At 44.9% G+C, this 18912-nt stretch overlaps 1 protein-coding gene across 1 annotated transcript; it reads right to left on the bottom strand.

Moving 5' to 3' along the window:
* Positions 1–2931: 2931 nt before the first annotated feature.
* Positions 2932–11444, bottom strand: Myoc (myocilin). The gene is made up of 3 exons (XM_090339779.1): positions 10809–11444; positions 5194–5319; positions 2932–4195 (listed from the first exon to the last, which is right to left on the bottom strand). The coding sequence occupies exons 1-3, from the start codon at positions 11368–11370 to the stop codon at positions 3399–3401; spliced, it is 1485 nt and encodes a 494-aa protein (XP_090195905.1). The 5' UTR covers positions 11371–11444; the 3' UTR covers positions 2932–3398.
* Between the last annotated feature and the right edge of the window lie 7468 nt (positions 11445–18912).

Genomic DNA, 18912 nt, shown 5'->3' with positions numbered 1-18912 from the left:
GTTTTAATCCTAATACAAGTTCTTTTTTTTTTTTTTTGGTGGGGGGTGGTGAGTCATGGGGCTTAAACTTGGCCTAGGTGCTGTCTCTGAATTCTTTAACTCAAGGCTACCATCCTACCCCTGGGCCTGGGTGTTATCCCTGAGCTCTTCAGCTCAAGGCATCGGACCTACCCTGAGCCAAGCCCCACTTCTGAGTTCTAGCAGTTAATTGGAGATAAGAGTCTTAAGTCCTTTTGTGCCCAGGCTGGCTTTGAACCTGGATCCTCAGATCTGAGCCTACTGAGTAGTTAGAATTACAGGCATGAGCCACTGCTAAGAATTATCTTTTTAAAAAAAAATTAACTTGTTGGGGCCGGGAGTTTGGCCTAGTGGTTCAAGTGCTTGCCTAGCATGCACGAAGACCCGGGTCCAATTCCTCGGTACCACATACATAGCAAAAAGCCGGAAGTGGTGCTGAGGCTCAAGTGGTAGAGCTCTAGCCTTGAGAAAGTCCAAGGACAGTGCTCAGGCCCTGAGCTCAAGCCCAGGACTGGCAAAAAAAAAATTAACTTGTTAGAATTATCTTTAAAGCCAAGCTTTGTGCTTGTTTTATTTTAGACAATGTAACCTTAGATATCTCCAAACTCAAAATCCTCCTATCTCAGCCTCCCAAGTGCTGAGATTACGGCACTTGGCAGACCTGTACTTCCATGCCAGAGCCCATGATTGTGACTTTTTTGTTTGTTTGTTTGTTTTTCCAGTCCTGAGCTTGAGCTCAGGGCCTGAGCACTGTCCTTGGACTTTCTCAAGGCTAGAGCTCTACCACTTGAGCCTCAGCACCACTTCCAGCTCTTTTGTATGTATGTGGTACCAAGGAATCGAACCCGGGTCTTTGCATGCTAGGCAAGCACTCTACTGCTAGGCCAAACTCCCAGCCCTGACTTTTTTTTTTAAACTGCCAGTTATTTCCTTCTTTGGAATCAAAGGGCTATTATTGGGCATGGTGGTAAACAGGTCCTAGAACTTGGAAGCCTAGACCAGAAAGATTGAATTTAGAGTTTCCAGACTCTTATCTCAAAAGAAAATCAAAGGGCTTCATTCTGGTCCTATGAACAGTAACCATCACTGCAGAATGGATAGTCTGAGAAAGCAAGAGATTTTGCAGAGAAAGCAATAGGTGCTGTAGGGATCCTGGCAGGGCTCCCCATTCCTGATAGTTTGGGCCATATGAAAACAGAGGTGCTCATTCCCAGGTAAAATGTGTTAGATAGGTAACCAACCTCCAGCAGAAGTGGCCCAGCACCAGCCAATAGTAAAGGGGAGCCCCTGCTTCTGTAGAGCAGGGCCACTCCTGAGATGTCCCCATGTTCCTGGGGGATATACAACAGGCTGGACAAAAGCAACTGACTTGAGAGGTTCAGCCATGAGAAGGCAAAGGATGCTCAACCTGGAACCGGTGATGGGGACACTCATGTCTGTAGCAAACACTGGACTCTGCACTGATGGCTCAAGTCAGGCGTAAGAAACTCCACCTGGATCCATCCCCTTTGGTGCCAGAAGATTTTCCCTATCCTACATCTCAATCCCAGGTGCCATCTCAGAGAGAATGAGGGAGACTGAAAAATGGAATTGACTGATAGCACCTAGATGGAAGAGAGTCCAAACTGAATTGGCAAGGTAAAAGGAAGTAGTACTACACATAACCAGGAAGGAAATCACACTCGGTTATTTAAAAGCAATGATTGAGGGAATGGAAGAAGGTAAAATTATTAAGTGAGTGGAGAAATTCAGGGTTTCTGTGTGTTGTTTTGGTTTTCTTTTAATTCTGGTCCTGGGGCGTGGATTCAGGACCCAGGCTCTGTCCTTGAATTTTTCTTGCTCCAGGCTAGTGTGCTGCCACTTGAACCACATCTTCACTGGTGGATGTTTTTTGTGTGTGTGATTAATTGATGATAAGAATCTGAGGGCCATTCCTGCCTGGGCTGAGGTACAAATTTCAGTCCTTAGATCCTAGCCTCCTGAGTAGCTAGATTTACAAGCATGAACCAAAGGAATTCAGCTTAGAATTTTGGATTTCTAAGAGGGAAAAAGTTCTGCAGATAAGATGATAATAGTTACATGAAACAATTTAAGGATGGGCCAGGAGTTTGGCCTAGTGGTAGAGTGCTTGCCTAGCATGCACAAAGACCCAGGTTCAATTCCTCAGTACCATATACATAGAAAAAATCCGGAAGTGGTGCTGAGGCTCAAGTGGTAGAGCTCTAGCCTTGAGAAAGCCCAAGAACAGTGCTCAGGCCCTGCGTTCAAGCCCAGGACTGGCAAAAAAAATCAATTTAAGGACACAGAACTGTGTGTTTAAAAGTGATCAAGATAATTGTGTGTGTATGTATGTATGTATATGTATGTATTTTGTACTTTTTAAAAATTTGGAAAATGCCATGTTTGGTCACCTGATATTGTGGCTTGGGAAACTGATACCCATGGAAGCAGGTAAGATCTGAAGTGGATCTAGAGAGAAAGGAGGATGATTCAAGAGTGGGGAAGGAAAGATGTAAATATTGTTCAGAAAAGAACACCAAGAGATGGAAGTGGGAAGGTGTGGAATCCATTGCCCTAATGTTAGAGTGAAATCTCAAGACCGGGTACAGACCTCTGTTAAACACACACACACTCACTCTCTCTCTCTCTCTCTCTCTCTCTCTCTCTCTCTCTCTCTCTCTCTCTCTCTCTCTCTCTCTCTCTCTCTCTCTCTCTCCTCTCTCTCCTCTCTCTCCTCTCTCTCCTCTCTCTCCTCTCTCTCCTCTCTCTCCTCTCTCTCCTCTCTCTCCTCTCTCTCTCCCCTTTAACATCTTGCAGTGGTTAGTCAAGCCAAAGGAATTTATCTGATGGCTGGAGTCTGCACTCTTAAGCAGAGACTTACAGAAAACTCAAGGAAGATAATATTGAGTAAAATAATTTTATTTCACTGGGCAAAGGATTATATAATACCCAACTAAATTCTGTGATCTGAAGCATTAGAAACTCGTTACAGTAAATGCATCTTGTATAAGTTCAGTTCTGGCTTCAAATAGCTCTTCTTCCTTTTAGGAGCCTTGCTTTTTATCATGGTTTATGATAACCATATGACTTTCAAGAGCAATGATTTTATGAAGAAACTACAATAGTGTCGAGCTTTTGTCCCACATTGCCAGAAAACCTGAACTGTTCTTTTTTTTAAATAAGCATTCCTTTAAAAAAGCCAACAGAAGAAAAGACTTATAATCCTAGGAAATGGTCTAAACCCTCAGATTGCTAAGCCTGCATTATGAGATGGTGACCCCCACACATTGTCTTGAATTAATGACAGTGTAGGATGCAGAGTCATGCTGGTTGGGGCTGGCTGGCCTGAGCATTGACTCCTCTTGCCTGCCTGGCTGGCTTTAGGGGTGTCTCCCCTCTTGGGAAAGCTTGATGTCATAGGTGACCATGTTGAAGTTGTCCCAGGCAAAGAGCTTTCTCTCCAGGGGGTTGTAGTCGATCATGCTGCTATACTTGTAGCGGTTCTTGAATGGGATGTTCAGCGTTGTGCTGATCCCCGTGCCTGTGTCATACGCAAAGTTGACAGTCGTGTCAGTGGAAGAATAGCTGCTTACGGTGTACAAGGTGCCACAGATGACAAAGGCATTGGCCACTGACTGCTTGCGGATGTTCGTCTCCCAGGTGTGTTCAAGTTCCAGGTTGTCTGGGTTCAGTTTGGAGAGGACGATGGCACCTTTGGCGTCCTCGGTGCTGTAGATGACCCAGAGGCCCGTCTCATCCACAGCTAGGTCAATGTCTGTGTAGCCACCCCAAGAATAGGGGAACTGTCCATGGTAGCCGGCTCCAGGGATTTCCTTCTCTGCCTTCACTGTCTCTGTGCTCAGCTCATATCTGAACACGGTTCTGGAGTCAGCCCCCTGGAAATACAGGCTCCCCCGATACACCACAGCTCCCGTGCTTTCCAGTGGCCGAGGCAGCACATACACCTTGGAAGGATAACCCTGCTCAAACTGGCTGCTGAGGCTGTACTCAAACACCTGGCGGATGTCTGTGCCCACTGTGTCAATTCTCCACGTGGTTTCCTGGGTGGAGGGGCTGATAGGCTTGGGGTCTCTCATCCACACGCCATACTTGCCTGTGATCGTTTCAGCCGTCCTCAGAGTGACAGGCTCTCCTACCCAAATGAGCACTCCGCATCCTGGTGAATCAAAATACCACATAGCTATACTGTTTTCAATGTGTTCGCAAAGTGAAGCAGGTATACACAAGGGCCCTGTAGATGTACTGCCTGCGTATAAATGCAGTCCCTGCTACTTTCAAGAAGGTATCTAGCTTGCTATAAGTCTCACTTTTCCCATTTTCAAAGGGAGGGTTAGTGGGGCTGTTATATATAGACATGTTAAGTACTGTAGAGGAGGAAATGTCCAATAAATGTATGTGATCCATCTGTGATATGAATGGAACTATTAGGGAAGAGTTGTAAATAAAAAAAAGCTGTGTAGGTGGCTTCAGCTGTATTTGTACTCTACTGGAGTCTGGCAGGGACTCACATGTGCTCATTAGCTTATCCTTTATGACTTTCCAGGCATAGTGGCTCACACCTGTAATCTGAGCTACTTACTCGGGAAGCAGAGATGAGGAGAATCATGGTCTAGGCCCACCCAGACAAAATTTGGAGAGGGACCCATTAAAAAAAAATAACAAATCAAAGGAAAAAAAACCTCAGGGGTATAGTTCAAGTAATAGAGCACCTACCTGAGAAGAGACAGAAATAGAGACAGAGACAAATACAGAGTTGAGAGAGATGGAGGGGAGTTATCAGTTGGGTGTGTCTGTGCATACCCACAATTCCAGGGAAACTGAGGCAGGAGAATTAAGAGTTGGAACCCAGACCATAATAGTTACTAAGAGCAAGGTTATGGATTCAATCACCAGTACCACAATAGAATAAAATGAATAAAATAAAAAGAGAAGCCACGGGGTAGGGTGATAGAATACAGGGCTCTTTTGGTACAAGGCTGAAGAGCCTGCAGACCTTCCCTTGTGGGGGCAGAAGAGGACACTCTGTTCCTAACTCCCTCTACCTTTCTCTGCTCCCAAGGATGATTGACATTCACCCCATTTCAACTCCAAGCACAAAACAAGACACAGAAAAAGACCATGGGGACTTAAAAGGGAAGACATCTAACTTCATACCATTGCTTCCCTCTTTACTTCTGGGATGTCCAGATGTACTTTCCTTCAAGATTCGGGAAGCAGGAACCTCCGTTAACTCTGACTTCAGTTCCTGGAAAGCCAAAGTGTCCAGATTCCATGGAGTAACTGTATTAAATAAAAGAGGCAAAATTGTTGTGAGGAGAGATGGTCTCAGGATTGCCTGTGTGGAGGGAGGCATGATTTAGACAGATTGGGTGCTGGAGACCTGCTTTAAGGTAATGATAGGAAGAGGATGTGTGGGGCTAGGACCGGACCATACTGGTAACTATTGAAACTGGAGTGACAGCTGTATTGGGATTCATTCTTTTTGCTAGTATTTGTTTTTATTAAGTTATCATATAGAGAGGTTACAATTCCTTAAATTAGGTTATAAATACAGTGTTTCTTGATCAATGCTACCCCTTCCGTTATTCCCATTTTTCTCCTTCCATCCTTATCCAAGATTCATTCTTTTCTTCCTTTTTTTTTTTTGCCAGTCCTAGGGCTTGAACTCTGAGCACTGTTCTTGAGCTTTCTGAAGGCTAGCACTATACCCTTGAGCCACAACATCCGGCTTTCTTTGTGTATGTGGTACCAAGGAATCAAACCCAGGGTTTTGTGCATGCTAGGCAAGCACTCTACCACTGCGCCACATTCCTGGCCCCTGAGAACCAACTTTTGTGAGTTAATATTTCTCTCGATGAAACTCCCTGGTTTAACTCACTGGGTGGCGTCTGCCTTCTGCAGGAGGCTTCACGGAGCAGTTCAACCCTTGCTGGGTTGTTCCTAACTTGTGGGGCTGAGCTCAGACCCTAGCAGAGCTCATCTTGGCTCCTTGCCCTTTGCAGGAACCACACCTCCTGGCAGTCCTCAGGGTACACAAGAACCCCAGTGGAACATGATGTAAGGGATGGGCTGGCTTCCAGGGTGAACAGGAGTGCGCTTCCTCTTGGCAGGTGTGATGGATGGATTAGGAGTCCACTGGCTGCTGCATGAATGTATCAGCCAGGAGCATCTGGACCCATTCAGGCCCTCAGAGTTGAACCATCTGGCAAGAAGATGCGAGGCGTGGCGGGGTCCTGTATGGAGCCAGAAATTGTAATTCCCTAATTCAGTTCTATCTTCCAGCTGTGTGACTTCGGGCAAATGGTTCAACCTCCCTGTGCGGGTTGCATAAGAAACTATCAAAGCTGGGCATGGCGCCTCACGCTGTAATCCTAGTTACTTAGGAGACTGAGATCTGAGGATCATGGTTCTAAGCCAGCCTGAGCAATACAAAGCTGTGAGACTCTTATGTCCAGTTAATCACTAGAAAATGGGAAGTGGGGCTATGGTTCAAGGCTAGAGTGGAAGTCTTGAGCTTAAGAGTTCAAGGACAGTACCCAGGCCTAGGGGTAGGGTGGTAGCTTTGAGCTGAAGAGCTCAGGGACAGGGCCCAGGCCAGAATTCAAGCCCCATGACCTCCCCCGCCACCCTACCCAAAAGAAACTATCAGAGAAATGGTCCTTTGCAATGATGTATTCAAGCTCAGATTTTTCTGGAGTGTTTCAAAAATGAATTTTGTTATGAATGTAGAGGAAAAACTAGAAGAGATTGCAAAAATGATTAATGACTATATTGGACCAGATAAGAAATTTAGAGTTTAAAAATTTGTTTGGGTTTTTAATATTAAAAGTAAGTCATTCTGTGGCTCAGAAGTTCATGTCTGTTACAAAGTTTTGGCAACTTTCTGCCTGCTTTGCCCTAACCTCTATTTGTCCATAAATGATATTGTAATCGTTTCTGTATTTATTTTCTATTACTGTCTGCACTCTCGGTCAATACTATTTGTAGGAAGAGAATGAGGAAAAGGAACAGTGCTATTATAACCCATTTACAGTGGTCAGCAGCATCTGGGAACTATCCCTGCGCAGACTGTCCTTGACTACATGTCTGATAGAAGTAGTAAGTACGTGTTGATACTTCCATCACTGAATGGTGTCTTAGACCTGCAATGAACTCAAGCAGAAGCTTTCAGTAATTAGGACTTGTTTGGCATGTGGCCACTCAGCCAGGCCTATCCTGAATCCTTCTAATTTGCATAATGATGCCTATAAGAGGTCAGTGTCCTGGTCCTGGGGTGACAGCTAAGAGTCTACAGCACACCTCTGCTGTGGGGGTATAGTCTGTCTCTGTTTTCCCTCATACATTTAAGTATATATGTTAACACAAGTGAGTTCTATCACTCCGACTTTTTTTTCATGAAATAATCACATGATTAAAAATATAAAAGTAGTGAAAGCCAGGCATGGTGACTCATACCTGTAATCCTAGCTATTCGGGAGGTTGAGATCTGAGGATCAAGGTTCAAAGCCACCCAGGCACTAAAGGACCTGAGAGTCTTATCTCCAGTTTACCTCTAGGAAACAGGAAGTGGGGCTTGGCTCAAGGGTAGGATGGTAGCCTTGAGCTGAAGAGCTCAGGGACAGCGCCCAGGCAGAGTTCAAGCCCCATTACCCCCCCCCCCCAAAAAGTAGTGATGAGAAGTGTACCTCTCAACCTTTCCTTCCTTGCTCAACTTCAAATACTCCACACTTCAGTTCCCACTGCCCCTTCCCCTCCCCACCCCTGCTTTTTTTGAGCTAGGCAGGCACTCTATTACTTGAACCCAAGACTTCAGTTTTTTGTCATTGTCATTCCTTTTACCCTTGAACTCCAGGCTCTCAAAGCACTTCCGAGCCCCAGATCTCAGAGCATGAGACCCATCTCTGTTCAAGCATAGCTGGGGCTCTGGTGGTCAGTGACTCTCAGGGGAAGATGACAGAATTCTAGTTCAAGTTCTGCCATCAATTGGGTAAGTAGGCCTGGGCAAGTTGAGTAGCCTTTTTGGGCCTCAATTTCCACATTTGGAAAAATGAGCCTGGATTCCTGGATGCTTGTTGATCACTTTCCAATCTTAACGTTCATGAAATAATCCAATACGAGAAAAGAAATTCCAACTTTGGGAGCTGTTGCCCTTTTTCCAAACTAGAGCAGCTGGAAAGGACTGTAAAATAAAATGAGAAAATACATCTAATAATTTCCCAAAGATGTGTTAAGTGACCACAAGACCATACAAAGGCAAAATCTTGCCCCTGTTTATCAACAGTTTATCTATTAATGCCGCATACTACTTTTGTTAATAACAAACTTTCATTTGCTCTCACAGATTCAAGTTCAACTCCTAGCTCTACCACTGAATCCCCAGGCCTGTGTAGCCATGGGCTACTCAGTCTGTTAACGAGCTCCCTTTCCTTCGTGGAAAAATTCAGAACTCTTCCAATTCATTCTGACAACATAGAAGTTGCTTTTTATTTTAACCTTTTACCTCACATAGTTATTTGAGGTGAATCTCATAGAAATTATAGCAGGGATTTTCTTTGTCACATTAGGGATGTGGTGCAAGTTACTTTGCCCCAGGCCACACCCAAGCATTGACTTTAGCTTTGCACCTGTTCAGATCTTGTCTTCCATGAAGACACCTTAAAAAAAAAGTTTTCCCATTGATTTATTTTGGAGATCTTCATGTCTATAGAAACACTGAAAGAAAATTATGATAATGACTCCAAGTCCTATCGAAACAAACAAAAAAGCAAAAATAATGTACCCCATGTACCAGTCATTTCATCAATGTTCTTAAGTTGTTATATATTTTCTTCTTTCTTCCCATTCTCTCTATATTTATATTTTGCTGGAATGTTTGGAAGCAAGCTGTACACATCTTGATACATCAATCTTAGGCACTTAAGCATATGTCATCTTACAGCAAGTATATTTTTCTTTATAATTATAATGCTATTATCTCACTCCTAATGTGGAAAATTATATGACAGTATAATCCAATGAGCAGTTTCATGTTCAAATCTTCTCAGATATCCCCAACTTTCCCCTTATAACATGCTTTTTCTCCACGAAGGAACCAATCAAGCACTGCCCATTCCATTTGGTTCCCTTGTCTCTTAGTCTTCCTTAACCTAGAGCAAGGCCCCTCCTTTTATTTTCATAGTGCTAGGAATTAAACCCGTGATTTTCACATGGCAGGCAACTGATCGACCACTGAAATACAGCTCTATTTTTTTTTTTGTCCTGGGGTTTGAACTCAGGGCCTGGGTACTGCCACTAAATGTGTTTGTGCAAGGCTAGCATTCTATTACCAGAGCCACAGCTCCACTTCCAGTTTGTTTACTTACTTATTTGTTTATTTTTCCAGTCCTGGGGCTTGAACTCAGGACCTGAACACTGTCCTTGACTTTCTCAAGGCTAGATCTCTAGTACCTAAGCCATGGTACCACTTCTCATTTTTTCTATATATGTGGTATTGAAGAATCGAACCTGGGTCTTCATGCATACTAGTCAAGCACTCTACCACTAGGCCAAACTCCAGGCCTCACTTCCAGTTTTAATTAGAGATAAAAGTCTCAAGGGCTTTCTAGCCTAGGCTGGCTTCCAGTCTTCATCCTCAGATCTCAGGCCTTTGAAGTATGACTACCTAGAATTAAACATGAGCCACTGGTTCCCAGATGTAGCTCTTTTATCTTTTTTTTTCTTGACACTACTACCTTTAGAGAATCCAGATTAATTATTATAATTACTATAACTGAATTCAGTTGCTAATTTTTCATGGAATAAGAAAAAAGATAAAAGTTACTAAGCAATGAATTTTTGGGGAGCACACTTTTATGCAAAGTAACATAAATACTATCTTCAAGTAAATTGGAAAAATGTGCTTTGTCCCCTAACACACACACACACACACACACACACACACACACACACAGCCCCATCTCCAAATAAATGAGTGCTCAGATGGACAGCAGAACCTCTCAGAGAGAAAATGCCACCTCACAAAGTTGTCTGGGAAAATAAAAGTGGAGGTTCTCGAAGCAGCATATTTTGCCAAAGTAAGATTTTTTTAAAAACAGTAGAAAGGACTTTTATTTACTTTTTTATTTCTTAAGCCTTTTGTCATCTCACAAATTGGAGTCATTTTACCACCATAAGGTAGGAGTCATCCCTTCTGACCAAAGACTTAAGAGCATAGTTTTCCAAAAAGGAGAGTTGGCACCTTTTTTTTTTTTGGTGGGTCATGGGGTTTGAACTCTACCTGGGTGCTTTCCCTGAGCTCCTCAGCTCAAGGCTACCACCCTACCCTTGAGCCAAGCCCCACTTAGAGAGTCTCCGGTCCTTTTGTGCCCGAGCTGGCTTTGAACCTTGATCCTCAGATCTCAGCCTCCTGAGTAGCTAGGATTACAGGGGTGAGCCACTGAGCCCGGCTTATTAGGCAACTTTCTATCATTCACACACTGTGTTTTTCTCACCTGGCCCTTATATTTCTTTTTGCTGTGGGATGAAACAGCTTGGTCATGGATGAGCACAAGAACTGGATGTCACTAACCTTATAAAGCTCTCAGGAGCTGAATCCCTAGAGCTATGTGAAAGTGTTTGCCTTGTTTTCCTTAACACAGCCTATCCAAGATATGCAGCTCTGGGAGAAAAGGAAGGCAGGGGAGGTAGAGGAGAGCCCCAGGTACCTGTACCAAGTTATCCCAAACATCTTACCTGCTGGGCCAGGCACAGCCTCCACCCTGCATTCTTACCTTCCCTGGAGTCTGGCAGCATGTCTCGGGAGGCTTCCTGGGTGTGAGGACACTGGCCCCTTCTCAGCCTCGCTGCCTCCTGGCTGCTGCTCTCCAACCTCCTGGCCAGGTCCTCGTTCTCTTGTCCTAGTCGCCTCTTCTCTTCCTCCAGAATGGACTTATCTCGGAGGAGGTTGCTGTAGGCTACCTCTAGCTCCCTGGTTTGGGTCTCCAGCTTCTCCTGCTCTTTCCTCAGAGTGTCCAGTTCTGTCTGCAGCCCCTCCTGGGCTACTTGGGGCCCTGCAGCCTGACCTAAGATCAGGCGGTGGAGAAGACTCTCCAGGGAGCTGAGTCGAGCTTTGGTAGAGTCCAGGTCTGTGCGCTGGGCGCTGCTGTCTCTCTGTAGGTCCTGGATGGCTAACATAGTCTGGCCCTGCTCGGGGCAGCTGGCTTCATTGGGACTGGCCACAGTGAAAGTATACTGGCATCGGCCGCTGCGATCACTGGCCTTCCGGAGTTGGGCTGCCCTGGCCCCCGTTCCCCACACTAGGCAGGCCAGAAGCAGCAGCTGGACAGCTGGCATGGTGGAAGTGCACACAGAGGCTGGTGAGGCTAGACTTCCTCTGGAAAACTCTGCTGTGCTGTAAGGTGTCTGGATGGGTGGGTCTGCTGGCTCCTGCCTGAGCTCCACAGGGGTTTATATAGTGGGGAGCCAGCCGTGGGTGGGGAGAAAAAAGATGCGGCCACGTGAGGCTGGGTAAGGCTATGAACTGGGGGATGGGGGCTGCTTTCATAATACTGGCTGGAATTCTTAGAAAACAACCTCCTAGTAGTCTGTCTTGAGGGGGGGGGCAGGCAGGCAGGCAGGCAGGCAGGGAGGCCCCCTACTATATATACCCCAACAATCATCCTTGTATTTCAACCCTGCTTTGTGTGTGCACTTCCTTACACAGGCTCACCTCAGTCAGCAGGATATTTGAAGGATGTGTATTGACTTGACTTTTTATTTCTATTCACTCTTCAATTGCACTATATAGGCACTCCATGGCAGTGGAGATATAAACATAGCAGGGACAGGGACAAATCAGTCACCCAGAATAGGCAAGTATCTTACCAGGGTTCAGAAGCTCCTGAAGAAGTAACTGGAAGCAGCATTGTTCTTCCCTTGCCCCTAGTTCTAGACTCTTTAGAGATAAGAGTCTCTTGGACTGGCTCTGAATGGTGACCCTCAGATCTCAGCCTCCTGAGTCACCAATACAGGGCTTGGCTTTACTCTTGAGTATGTTTTCTTTCTGTGAAAAGGGTTAAAATTATTCCTGTGCTGCTTTCTTCATGGAGGAAAAAAAAAGGAATTCCCTGAAAAGAGAAACTGAAGTAGTCTTACCCTCTCCATTTGATAATTTGTGACTTTCCCCAGATTTCTTTGTTATATGTTTCCTGACTTCTGTCCATGTATCATCCTGCTTTCCATAGTCCAGGAGTATATGATCTATTATCCCTCTGGCCTTTCTAGCCCATTCTCTCAGCCCTTCAATGAATTGTCTTTTTTCATTTACAACGATTCCTCTTCTTTTTCTCTAAGCTACCAGCCAGCCTGTTCCATCCTGCATTGTCAGAGGTGAAAAGTTTAGCAATCCCTGTCATTCTCTCTTGCTTCAGCCCAGTTTTTTTGGGGGGGTACCAGGCAAAAGCTACCACCAGACACCCTCAAACGTACATATCCTGACCTTTTGTATTCTTCAAGAAAAAGACCTGGTAGTTGTTTAATTCATGAAGCCATAATCAGCCATTTGTGGCTGCTGGGATCTGATGTGATGATAAGAATTGAGGTGAACACTCACGTTCTGCCTCCTCCTGATGCTCTGTCACTTTATTATGCCTCCCCCTGGGGACCTAAGTATCTCCCTCTCAAACAGAGTCATGGGCGCATGGGTCCACTAGAGCCTTTACAGATGACAACCAAGGCCTGGGGTCAGGAGAAGGACTTGCTTGGGGGGCAGAACCAGAAAATAAACCTCTCTTCCTGGTACCTAGGTTTTCCATCTTCTGCCAGTTCTCCAATCTGCCCTTACTTGGCCAGAAGGCATGAGACTCATCAGTCACTTCTTCCACACAGCAGGACTCCAGGAAATGAGCTCTTTTCTAATAAAGGCCTTCAGTGAAGGCAAACTTTTACACAGCCTTGAGGTATTAACCGCCGATTCTCTGAAAGTGCATGCTTTCATGAAATAGAATGATTCTCCTCAAAGCCGGAGAAAAAGCCTCGCGGGAACAAGGAAACTCCCAGCCCTTCAAGCAGCAATAAACATCTGGTCGGCTTTAGCCTGCCCTTTTCACCTTCCTGTCTCTCAAGGCCAACACCCCACTCCCTGCCGCCCCCCACCTCCTGGAGTTGTGGACAGGCAGTCCCTTCTCCCTCTGAGGCAACACTGTCCACACCAGCTTCTCCGTGAAGACTATTAACACTGTATTCCACCTCCATTTCCTCTCTGGAGCCTGCAGCCAGGGAGTCTCCGCCACACATGTGCCAGGAAGATGCTCATGGGACTTGTCAGGCCAGCTGCAGGAGGAATTGTTGTTGGTTGTTTGTGCAGCCTGGGGCTTGCAAGGTGAAAGCAGCAGGGGGCGCTGGGGAGGCAGCATTGTTCAGAAATGTATTCCCTTCTTCCTTGCCTTCACCAAGGTTTGAACTCATGGTCCTACATTTGCTGTGTAGGTGCTTTACCAGATGAACCATACTTATTTTAAAAATAGGGCCAGTGTTCGTGCCTGAGCTGGTCTAGACTTCCATCTTCCTGTTTACAATTTCTTCATGGTTGCAATGGCTGACTGGCATCATCACACCCAACTTTTTATTGGTGGAGATGGGAGAGAAAGTCTTGTAAGAAGGATAGAATCTGTTTTGCTCATTTATCCTTCAAGTTCACTTGGAAATCTCTTCCTAAGGACCAGATATTTAATTATTAGTGAAACATCTCCCCCCCCCCGTGCTGTTTTCCTTTTTCATAGTTGATTCTCATCATTTTTCCCCTCTGAAACTGACAACAAGGAGCAAGCTTAATTTTTCTTCATTATTGGATGCCCTGGAGAAGCATTTATCTTGTTTTCTGATTATTAGCCACTTCCTGATGGGTTTGCCATAAGGAAAGTCATGTGTCCTAAAGAATGACCTCTGCCAGAAAAATGACATGGGCAGTAAAGGGTGAACCTGAGAACTTGCCTAGTGCTGACATTTCTCCTTCCTGATTCAGTGTCACCCTGACACAGTCACATCTCCTGTCCCATTCAATTTTCACACTAGCCTTGATGCAAGCTGGGAAAAGGTCATAATTCCTCCATGGTGAATGAGGAAACTGAACAGTGATTTGTATTTATTCTAAGTTATATAGTTGTGAAAGGTATGCATGAATACAGGTGTGTATATGTATATGTATGCATATATGGGGGAGCATATAACTTAATGCAGCTTTGTAACTCCATTGGATTTCTGAATTTTATGTGGTTGTAGGAAAACCCACAAAAATGAATTTAAGCTGGGTGTTAGTAGCTCTTGCCTGTAATCCTAGCTACTACTGTCTCCTAGGAGATAGAAATCCAAGGATTTTGTGGTTCAAAACCAGCCTAGTCAGGAAAGTCTATGAGACCTTTTTTTTTTTTTTGTCAGTTGTGGGGCTTGAACTCAAGGCCTGAGTGCTGTCCCTGAGTCTCTTTGGGCTCAAGGCTAGCATTCTATCATTTGAGCCACAGTACCACTTCCAGTCTTTGAGTGGTTATTTGGAGACGAGAGTCTCACAGGGCCTTTACTGGGGCTGGATCCAAACCAAGATCCTCAGATCTCAGCCTCCTGAATAACTAGGATTATAGGTGAAAGGTTTCTCCATGAAAATCACTTGGACACATACAAAGGAAAAGGATTTTAACGTCAGTAACCTGACAGGCTACCTTTCAGGCAAAGGGTAGCAGCTGGGTGGGGCTACCAGCACAGTTCTATAGGGCTAGGTTCAGGAGCAACCTGAGAGTGGGAAATTGCCTGGTGGAAGGGATTAACATGTACAATTGTAGCTTCACAAACAAGGGAGAGGGAAATTGCATCAGGGAAGAGGCTGCCTTTGAGATTACAGCTGTTTTCAGGGAAAGTCACCTGACTGCAGGGAAAGACAGTTTTGTTTTTGCCAAAGGTCTAAGGTGGCAGACTGAGCAGGAAGATGGAGATTGTTAGGCTAGGTGGTTAGGTGTGAGCAGGATGCATTCCTTCCTGAGGGATGCATTCCTCACCCCAAGAATTAACACTTGTCTGACAGGATGTATGCCTTCCTGAGAAAAATGCCTCTCCAAACTTAAGCAACCTCCTATCCAAAGTGCAGATAACATCTCAAGGATGAGGATCTGTTTTATGGTGGGATGCATTCCAGAAACTAAAGGGAAACTTCACAAACCCTCACCTGCATCTGGTGACATCAGGATTTGAGCTTGCACTGGCTAGGCAAGCAGTGAATCACTTCAGCCAGGCCCTAAGTCCCTGCACCATCCAAGGACTAGATTTGCCTGAACATATGCAAGACGTCTGCTTTGGGCTAACGGCATAGAATGATCTCACGTGTCTTACGTTGTGTACAAACAGCTGAGCAGCTACTGGGTGACCTGCGATAGATGTGGTGTAGTTTTGGATCAACCTCCAGGAGCCTCTAAGGCTCCTTCTGCAACACTGCGAGACGGATTCCCTTTTCCTTAGGCTGAACTTAGAAAAGAATCATCCTGTCTTAGATTCTCGTTAACGTTTCCTCAAGAGAAGGGGAGGGAGATGCATGCACATGTGCATGTGAGAGGAGGGGTTTAAAAGGCTGGTGCAGATTGTCCTGAACTGGAACTGGAAATGGCATTTTATTGAAAAAGACAAGCCCACTGCTCACCTGCCTCTCAGGAACTGTGAAGTGTCACTCAAGGCGGCCATGCTTCTGTTGGTGTCACTGTTTTCTATCCCTTCCTGGCATGTCTGCTCACTCCTGCTTTAGCCCTCTTCCTTACTATGGAGCCCAGCTGCCAGCAGGTGGCGCTTCACCCCATTGCCTCTGCTTATTGACATGGTCTCTCTGCTTCCCACCTTTCAAACACATCTAGCCAGCTTCATCTTCAAGTGAACACAGCCGTTAGAGGAGGTTGGTTGGCCAGTAGACAAAGAAAGTGCTATCCAAGGCCAGGTTCGGTGTCTCACGCCTATAATCCTAGTTACTCAGGAGGCTGAGATCTGAAGATCAAGGTTCAAATCCAGCTGGGGCACAAAAGGACCTGAGACTCTTATCTCCAATTAGCCTCTAGAAAATGGGAAGTGGGGCTTGACTCAAGGGTAGGGTGGTAGCCTGCACGGAGGCCTAGTGCAAGCCCCGTCACTCACACAGGAAAAGTGCTGTCCAGGGGACAGGAATTCTACCTCAGTCCATTAAATAATGTTTGTAAATGAGGCAAGGATCTGGCTTATGGAACTGAAAGACTCCTAAGAGATACTGGTTGGCAAGAGATATGCAGCAACTTCCATTCAGTGCCCCAGTAATCTCTCCCTCACCTTGTTTCTTCCCGTTTTACTGTTGAAGGAAGAATGTGGCTACAGTCAATTGGCAACTGCTCTGGGGTCTTCTGTGTGCCTGGCACTGTGCAAGGCAGATGTTTCAAATCTTGTTGGTTGTTGAGTCTACTTGAGTAGATGTTACAGCCTGGAGTTAATAGCCTAGGAGTTCATGTGTGGATGTGTATTTTTTTTTCAGTTAATATACATCAAGCCCAATAGCTCAAATTACTTAAGAGGCTGAGATCTGGTCAGCCAGGGCAGACAAATTCTAAGAGACTCATAGCTCCAACTAACTAGTTGAATGGGGGCTGGGGGGCTAGTTGTGTCTTCAAGTGGTAGAATGCCAGCTGTGTGAAAAATCCCAGGAGAGAGTGAAGCCCTAAATTCAAACACCAGTACCAGCATACACAAAAAGGCCAGTGGCGATTCAAGTGGCTGTGAAATACTCTGATGTTTAGGATAGCTCTGCGCACATTAGATGGTATACATTACTGATCCAGCACAATTGGCTTGCTATTATAGGTATGGAATCAGAGCCACCCTTGATCTATCCTTCACTCGCTGGTCAGTAGATGCATTGTCAGAGTCTCAGAAAGCCTCATTGCACAAGAGCCACACATTGGAAAATATGCCTAGCCCAGAGCTGTGGAACAAACTTGGATGTGTAAAGATACGTATATGGAAACTTGGCTTGTGAAAAAAAATCTCTTTATGAATAGTCTCTTAAACATACTTTTGCATTATGAGTTTTACCAGCACATTTTCTTCCTTCCTCCCCTCCTATCCTCTCCTTTCCTTTCTCTTCCATTCCCTTCCTTCCTTTCTTTCATTCTTTTGGCAGCACCAGTGTTTGAATTCAGGGCCTCATGTTTGCTAGGTATGTACTCCCCTGCTAAGCCATACCTCCAATCTTTTTTTTTTCTGCTTATTTTTGAGATAAGTTCTTTTTTTTTTCTTTTTGCCAGTCCTGGGCTTGAGTTCAGGGCCTGAGCCCTGTTCTTGGACTTTCTCAAGGCTAGAGCTCTACCACTTGAGCCTCAGCACCACTTCTGGCTTTTTTCTACGTGGTACCGAGGAATTGAACCCGGGTCTTCATGCATGCTAGGCAAGCACTTTAACCACTAGGCCAAACTCCCGGCCCCTTTGAGATAAGTTCTTGTTTCCTTCTCTGGGTACATGCCTGGACTTCCATCCACCTATTTTAAGATTTCTGTCATCATTGGGATAACAAGGAGGTGCCTGAATCAGTACTCAGATGCCCTTCATTGACATAGAATCTCATGAACTTTTATGCTTGAGCTAGCCTACAACTGTGATTCTCCCAACCTTGGCTTTCTACATAGGAGAGCATGACAGGCACATGCCACTGAGCCCAGCAATCGGCGGAGGCCAGTGCCAGCCTCAAATCATGATCCCACCATTCTAGTTAGGATTACAAGCATGAGCCTTACTTATGATCAAGTAAGGTAACTATCACTAACTCTCATTCTTCATAGAAGGAAATACTATTAAGCAAGTTGTTAATCCGTCTATGGGTTAGGACAGAGTAGTAACAATTGTCCTATAGAATATCTCATTACCTAGGTCACTTTCTTTCCATAATATAAACTTAAAACTCTTAGCCCTGATACATATTTTTATACTAGTTTCCACGGGAAAATTAAGCATTATTTTCAGAATGACATTTCTGAATATTTATAGGCAAGTAGAATATTATCCATAGTTAGTCTGTTAATGTATAGGCTACATCCCTTACATGCTTCTTTGGGGTCCTCTTTGTAGCCCAAACATGAGATTCCAAATGCAGGGATTATGGGCATATGTCACACAGCCAACTAATATACTCTATTTTTATGTTTTTAGTCTGAGTGGAGGGTTAATAATAATCTAATTCTTACCAGCCAACCTGAAGTTATTTTAATTGAATATTAAATAATTTACCATAAACTCTGTTGTGTGGTACTGAAGTAGTTTAAGATTTTCTTCAGTTCTCCCCATCTCTTATGCTTCTGCTTTACTGGGAGTAGTATGCTAAGCAAAACAAGAGGGAGGCCACGACCTTCCCATTTCTGATGTCATTAAGGGTACAGGTTGACTGATCAGGCCTCAAGTTTCTGCAACTATAAGAAGGCTTAGAAAGTTCCTGTATTGATTAGATGCCAAAGTGGGGTACTGCCCTCTGTGGTCTGTGATAGGATGGTTCTTGTTTATTACAGCTCATCCTGCCTCCTTTAAAAAGTTCAAAGCCATGTGCAGGGGTGCATACCTGTAATCCTAGCCCCTCAGGAGGCAATGAGAATCCTAGTTCAAAGCTCCCTGGAAGGAAAGTCCATGAGTTTCAAATCCCCAATTAACTATCAAAAAGCCAGAAGTAGGCCAGGAGTTTGGCTTAGTGGTAGAGTGCTTGCCTAGCATGCACGAAGACCCGGGTTCAATTCCTCAGTACCACATACATAGAAAAAAGCCAGAAATGGTGCTGAGGTTCAAGTGGTAGAGCTCTAGCCTTGAGAAAATCCAAGGACAGTGCTCAGGCCCTGCGCTGAAGCCCAGGACTGGCAAAAA

Source organism: Megascapheus bottae, chromosome 10 (genome assembly GCF_031878675.1).
Source record: "Megascapheus bottae isolate mThoBot1 chromosome 10, mThoBot2.hap1, whole genome shotgun sequence".
In the NCBI taxonomy this organism is placed as follows: domain Eukaryota; kingdom Metazoa; phylum Chordata; class Mammalia; order Rodentia; family Geomyidae; genus Megascapheus; species Megascapheus bottae.
Note: the sequence above shows the minus strand (reverse complement) of the source record. Positions and strands in the feature narration are given on the sequence as shown.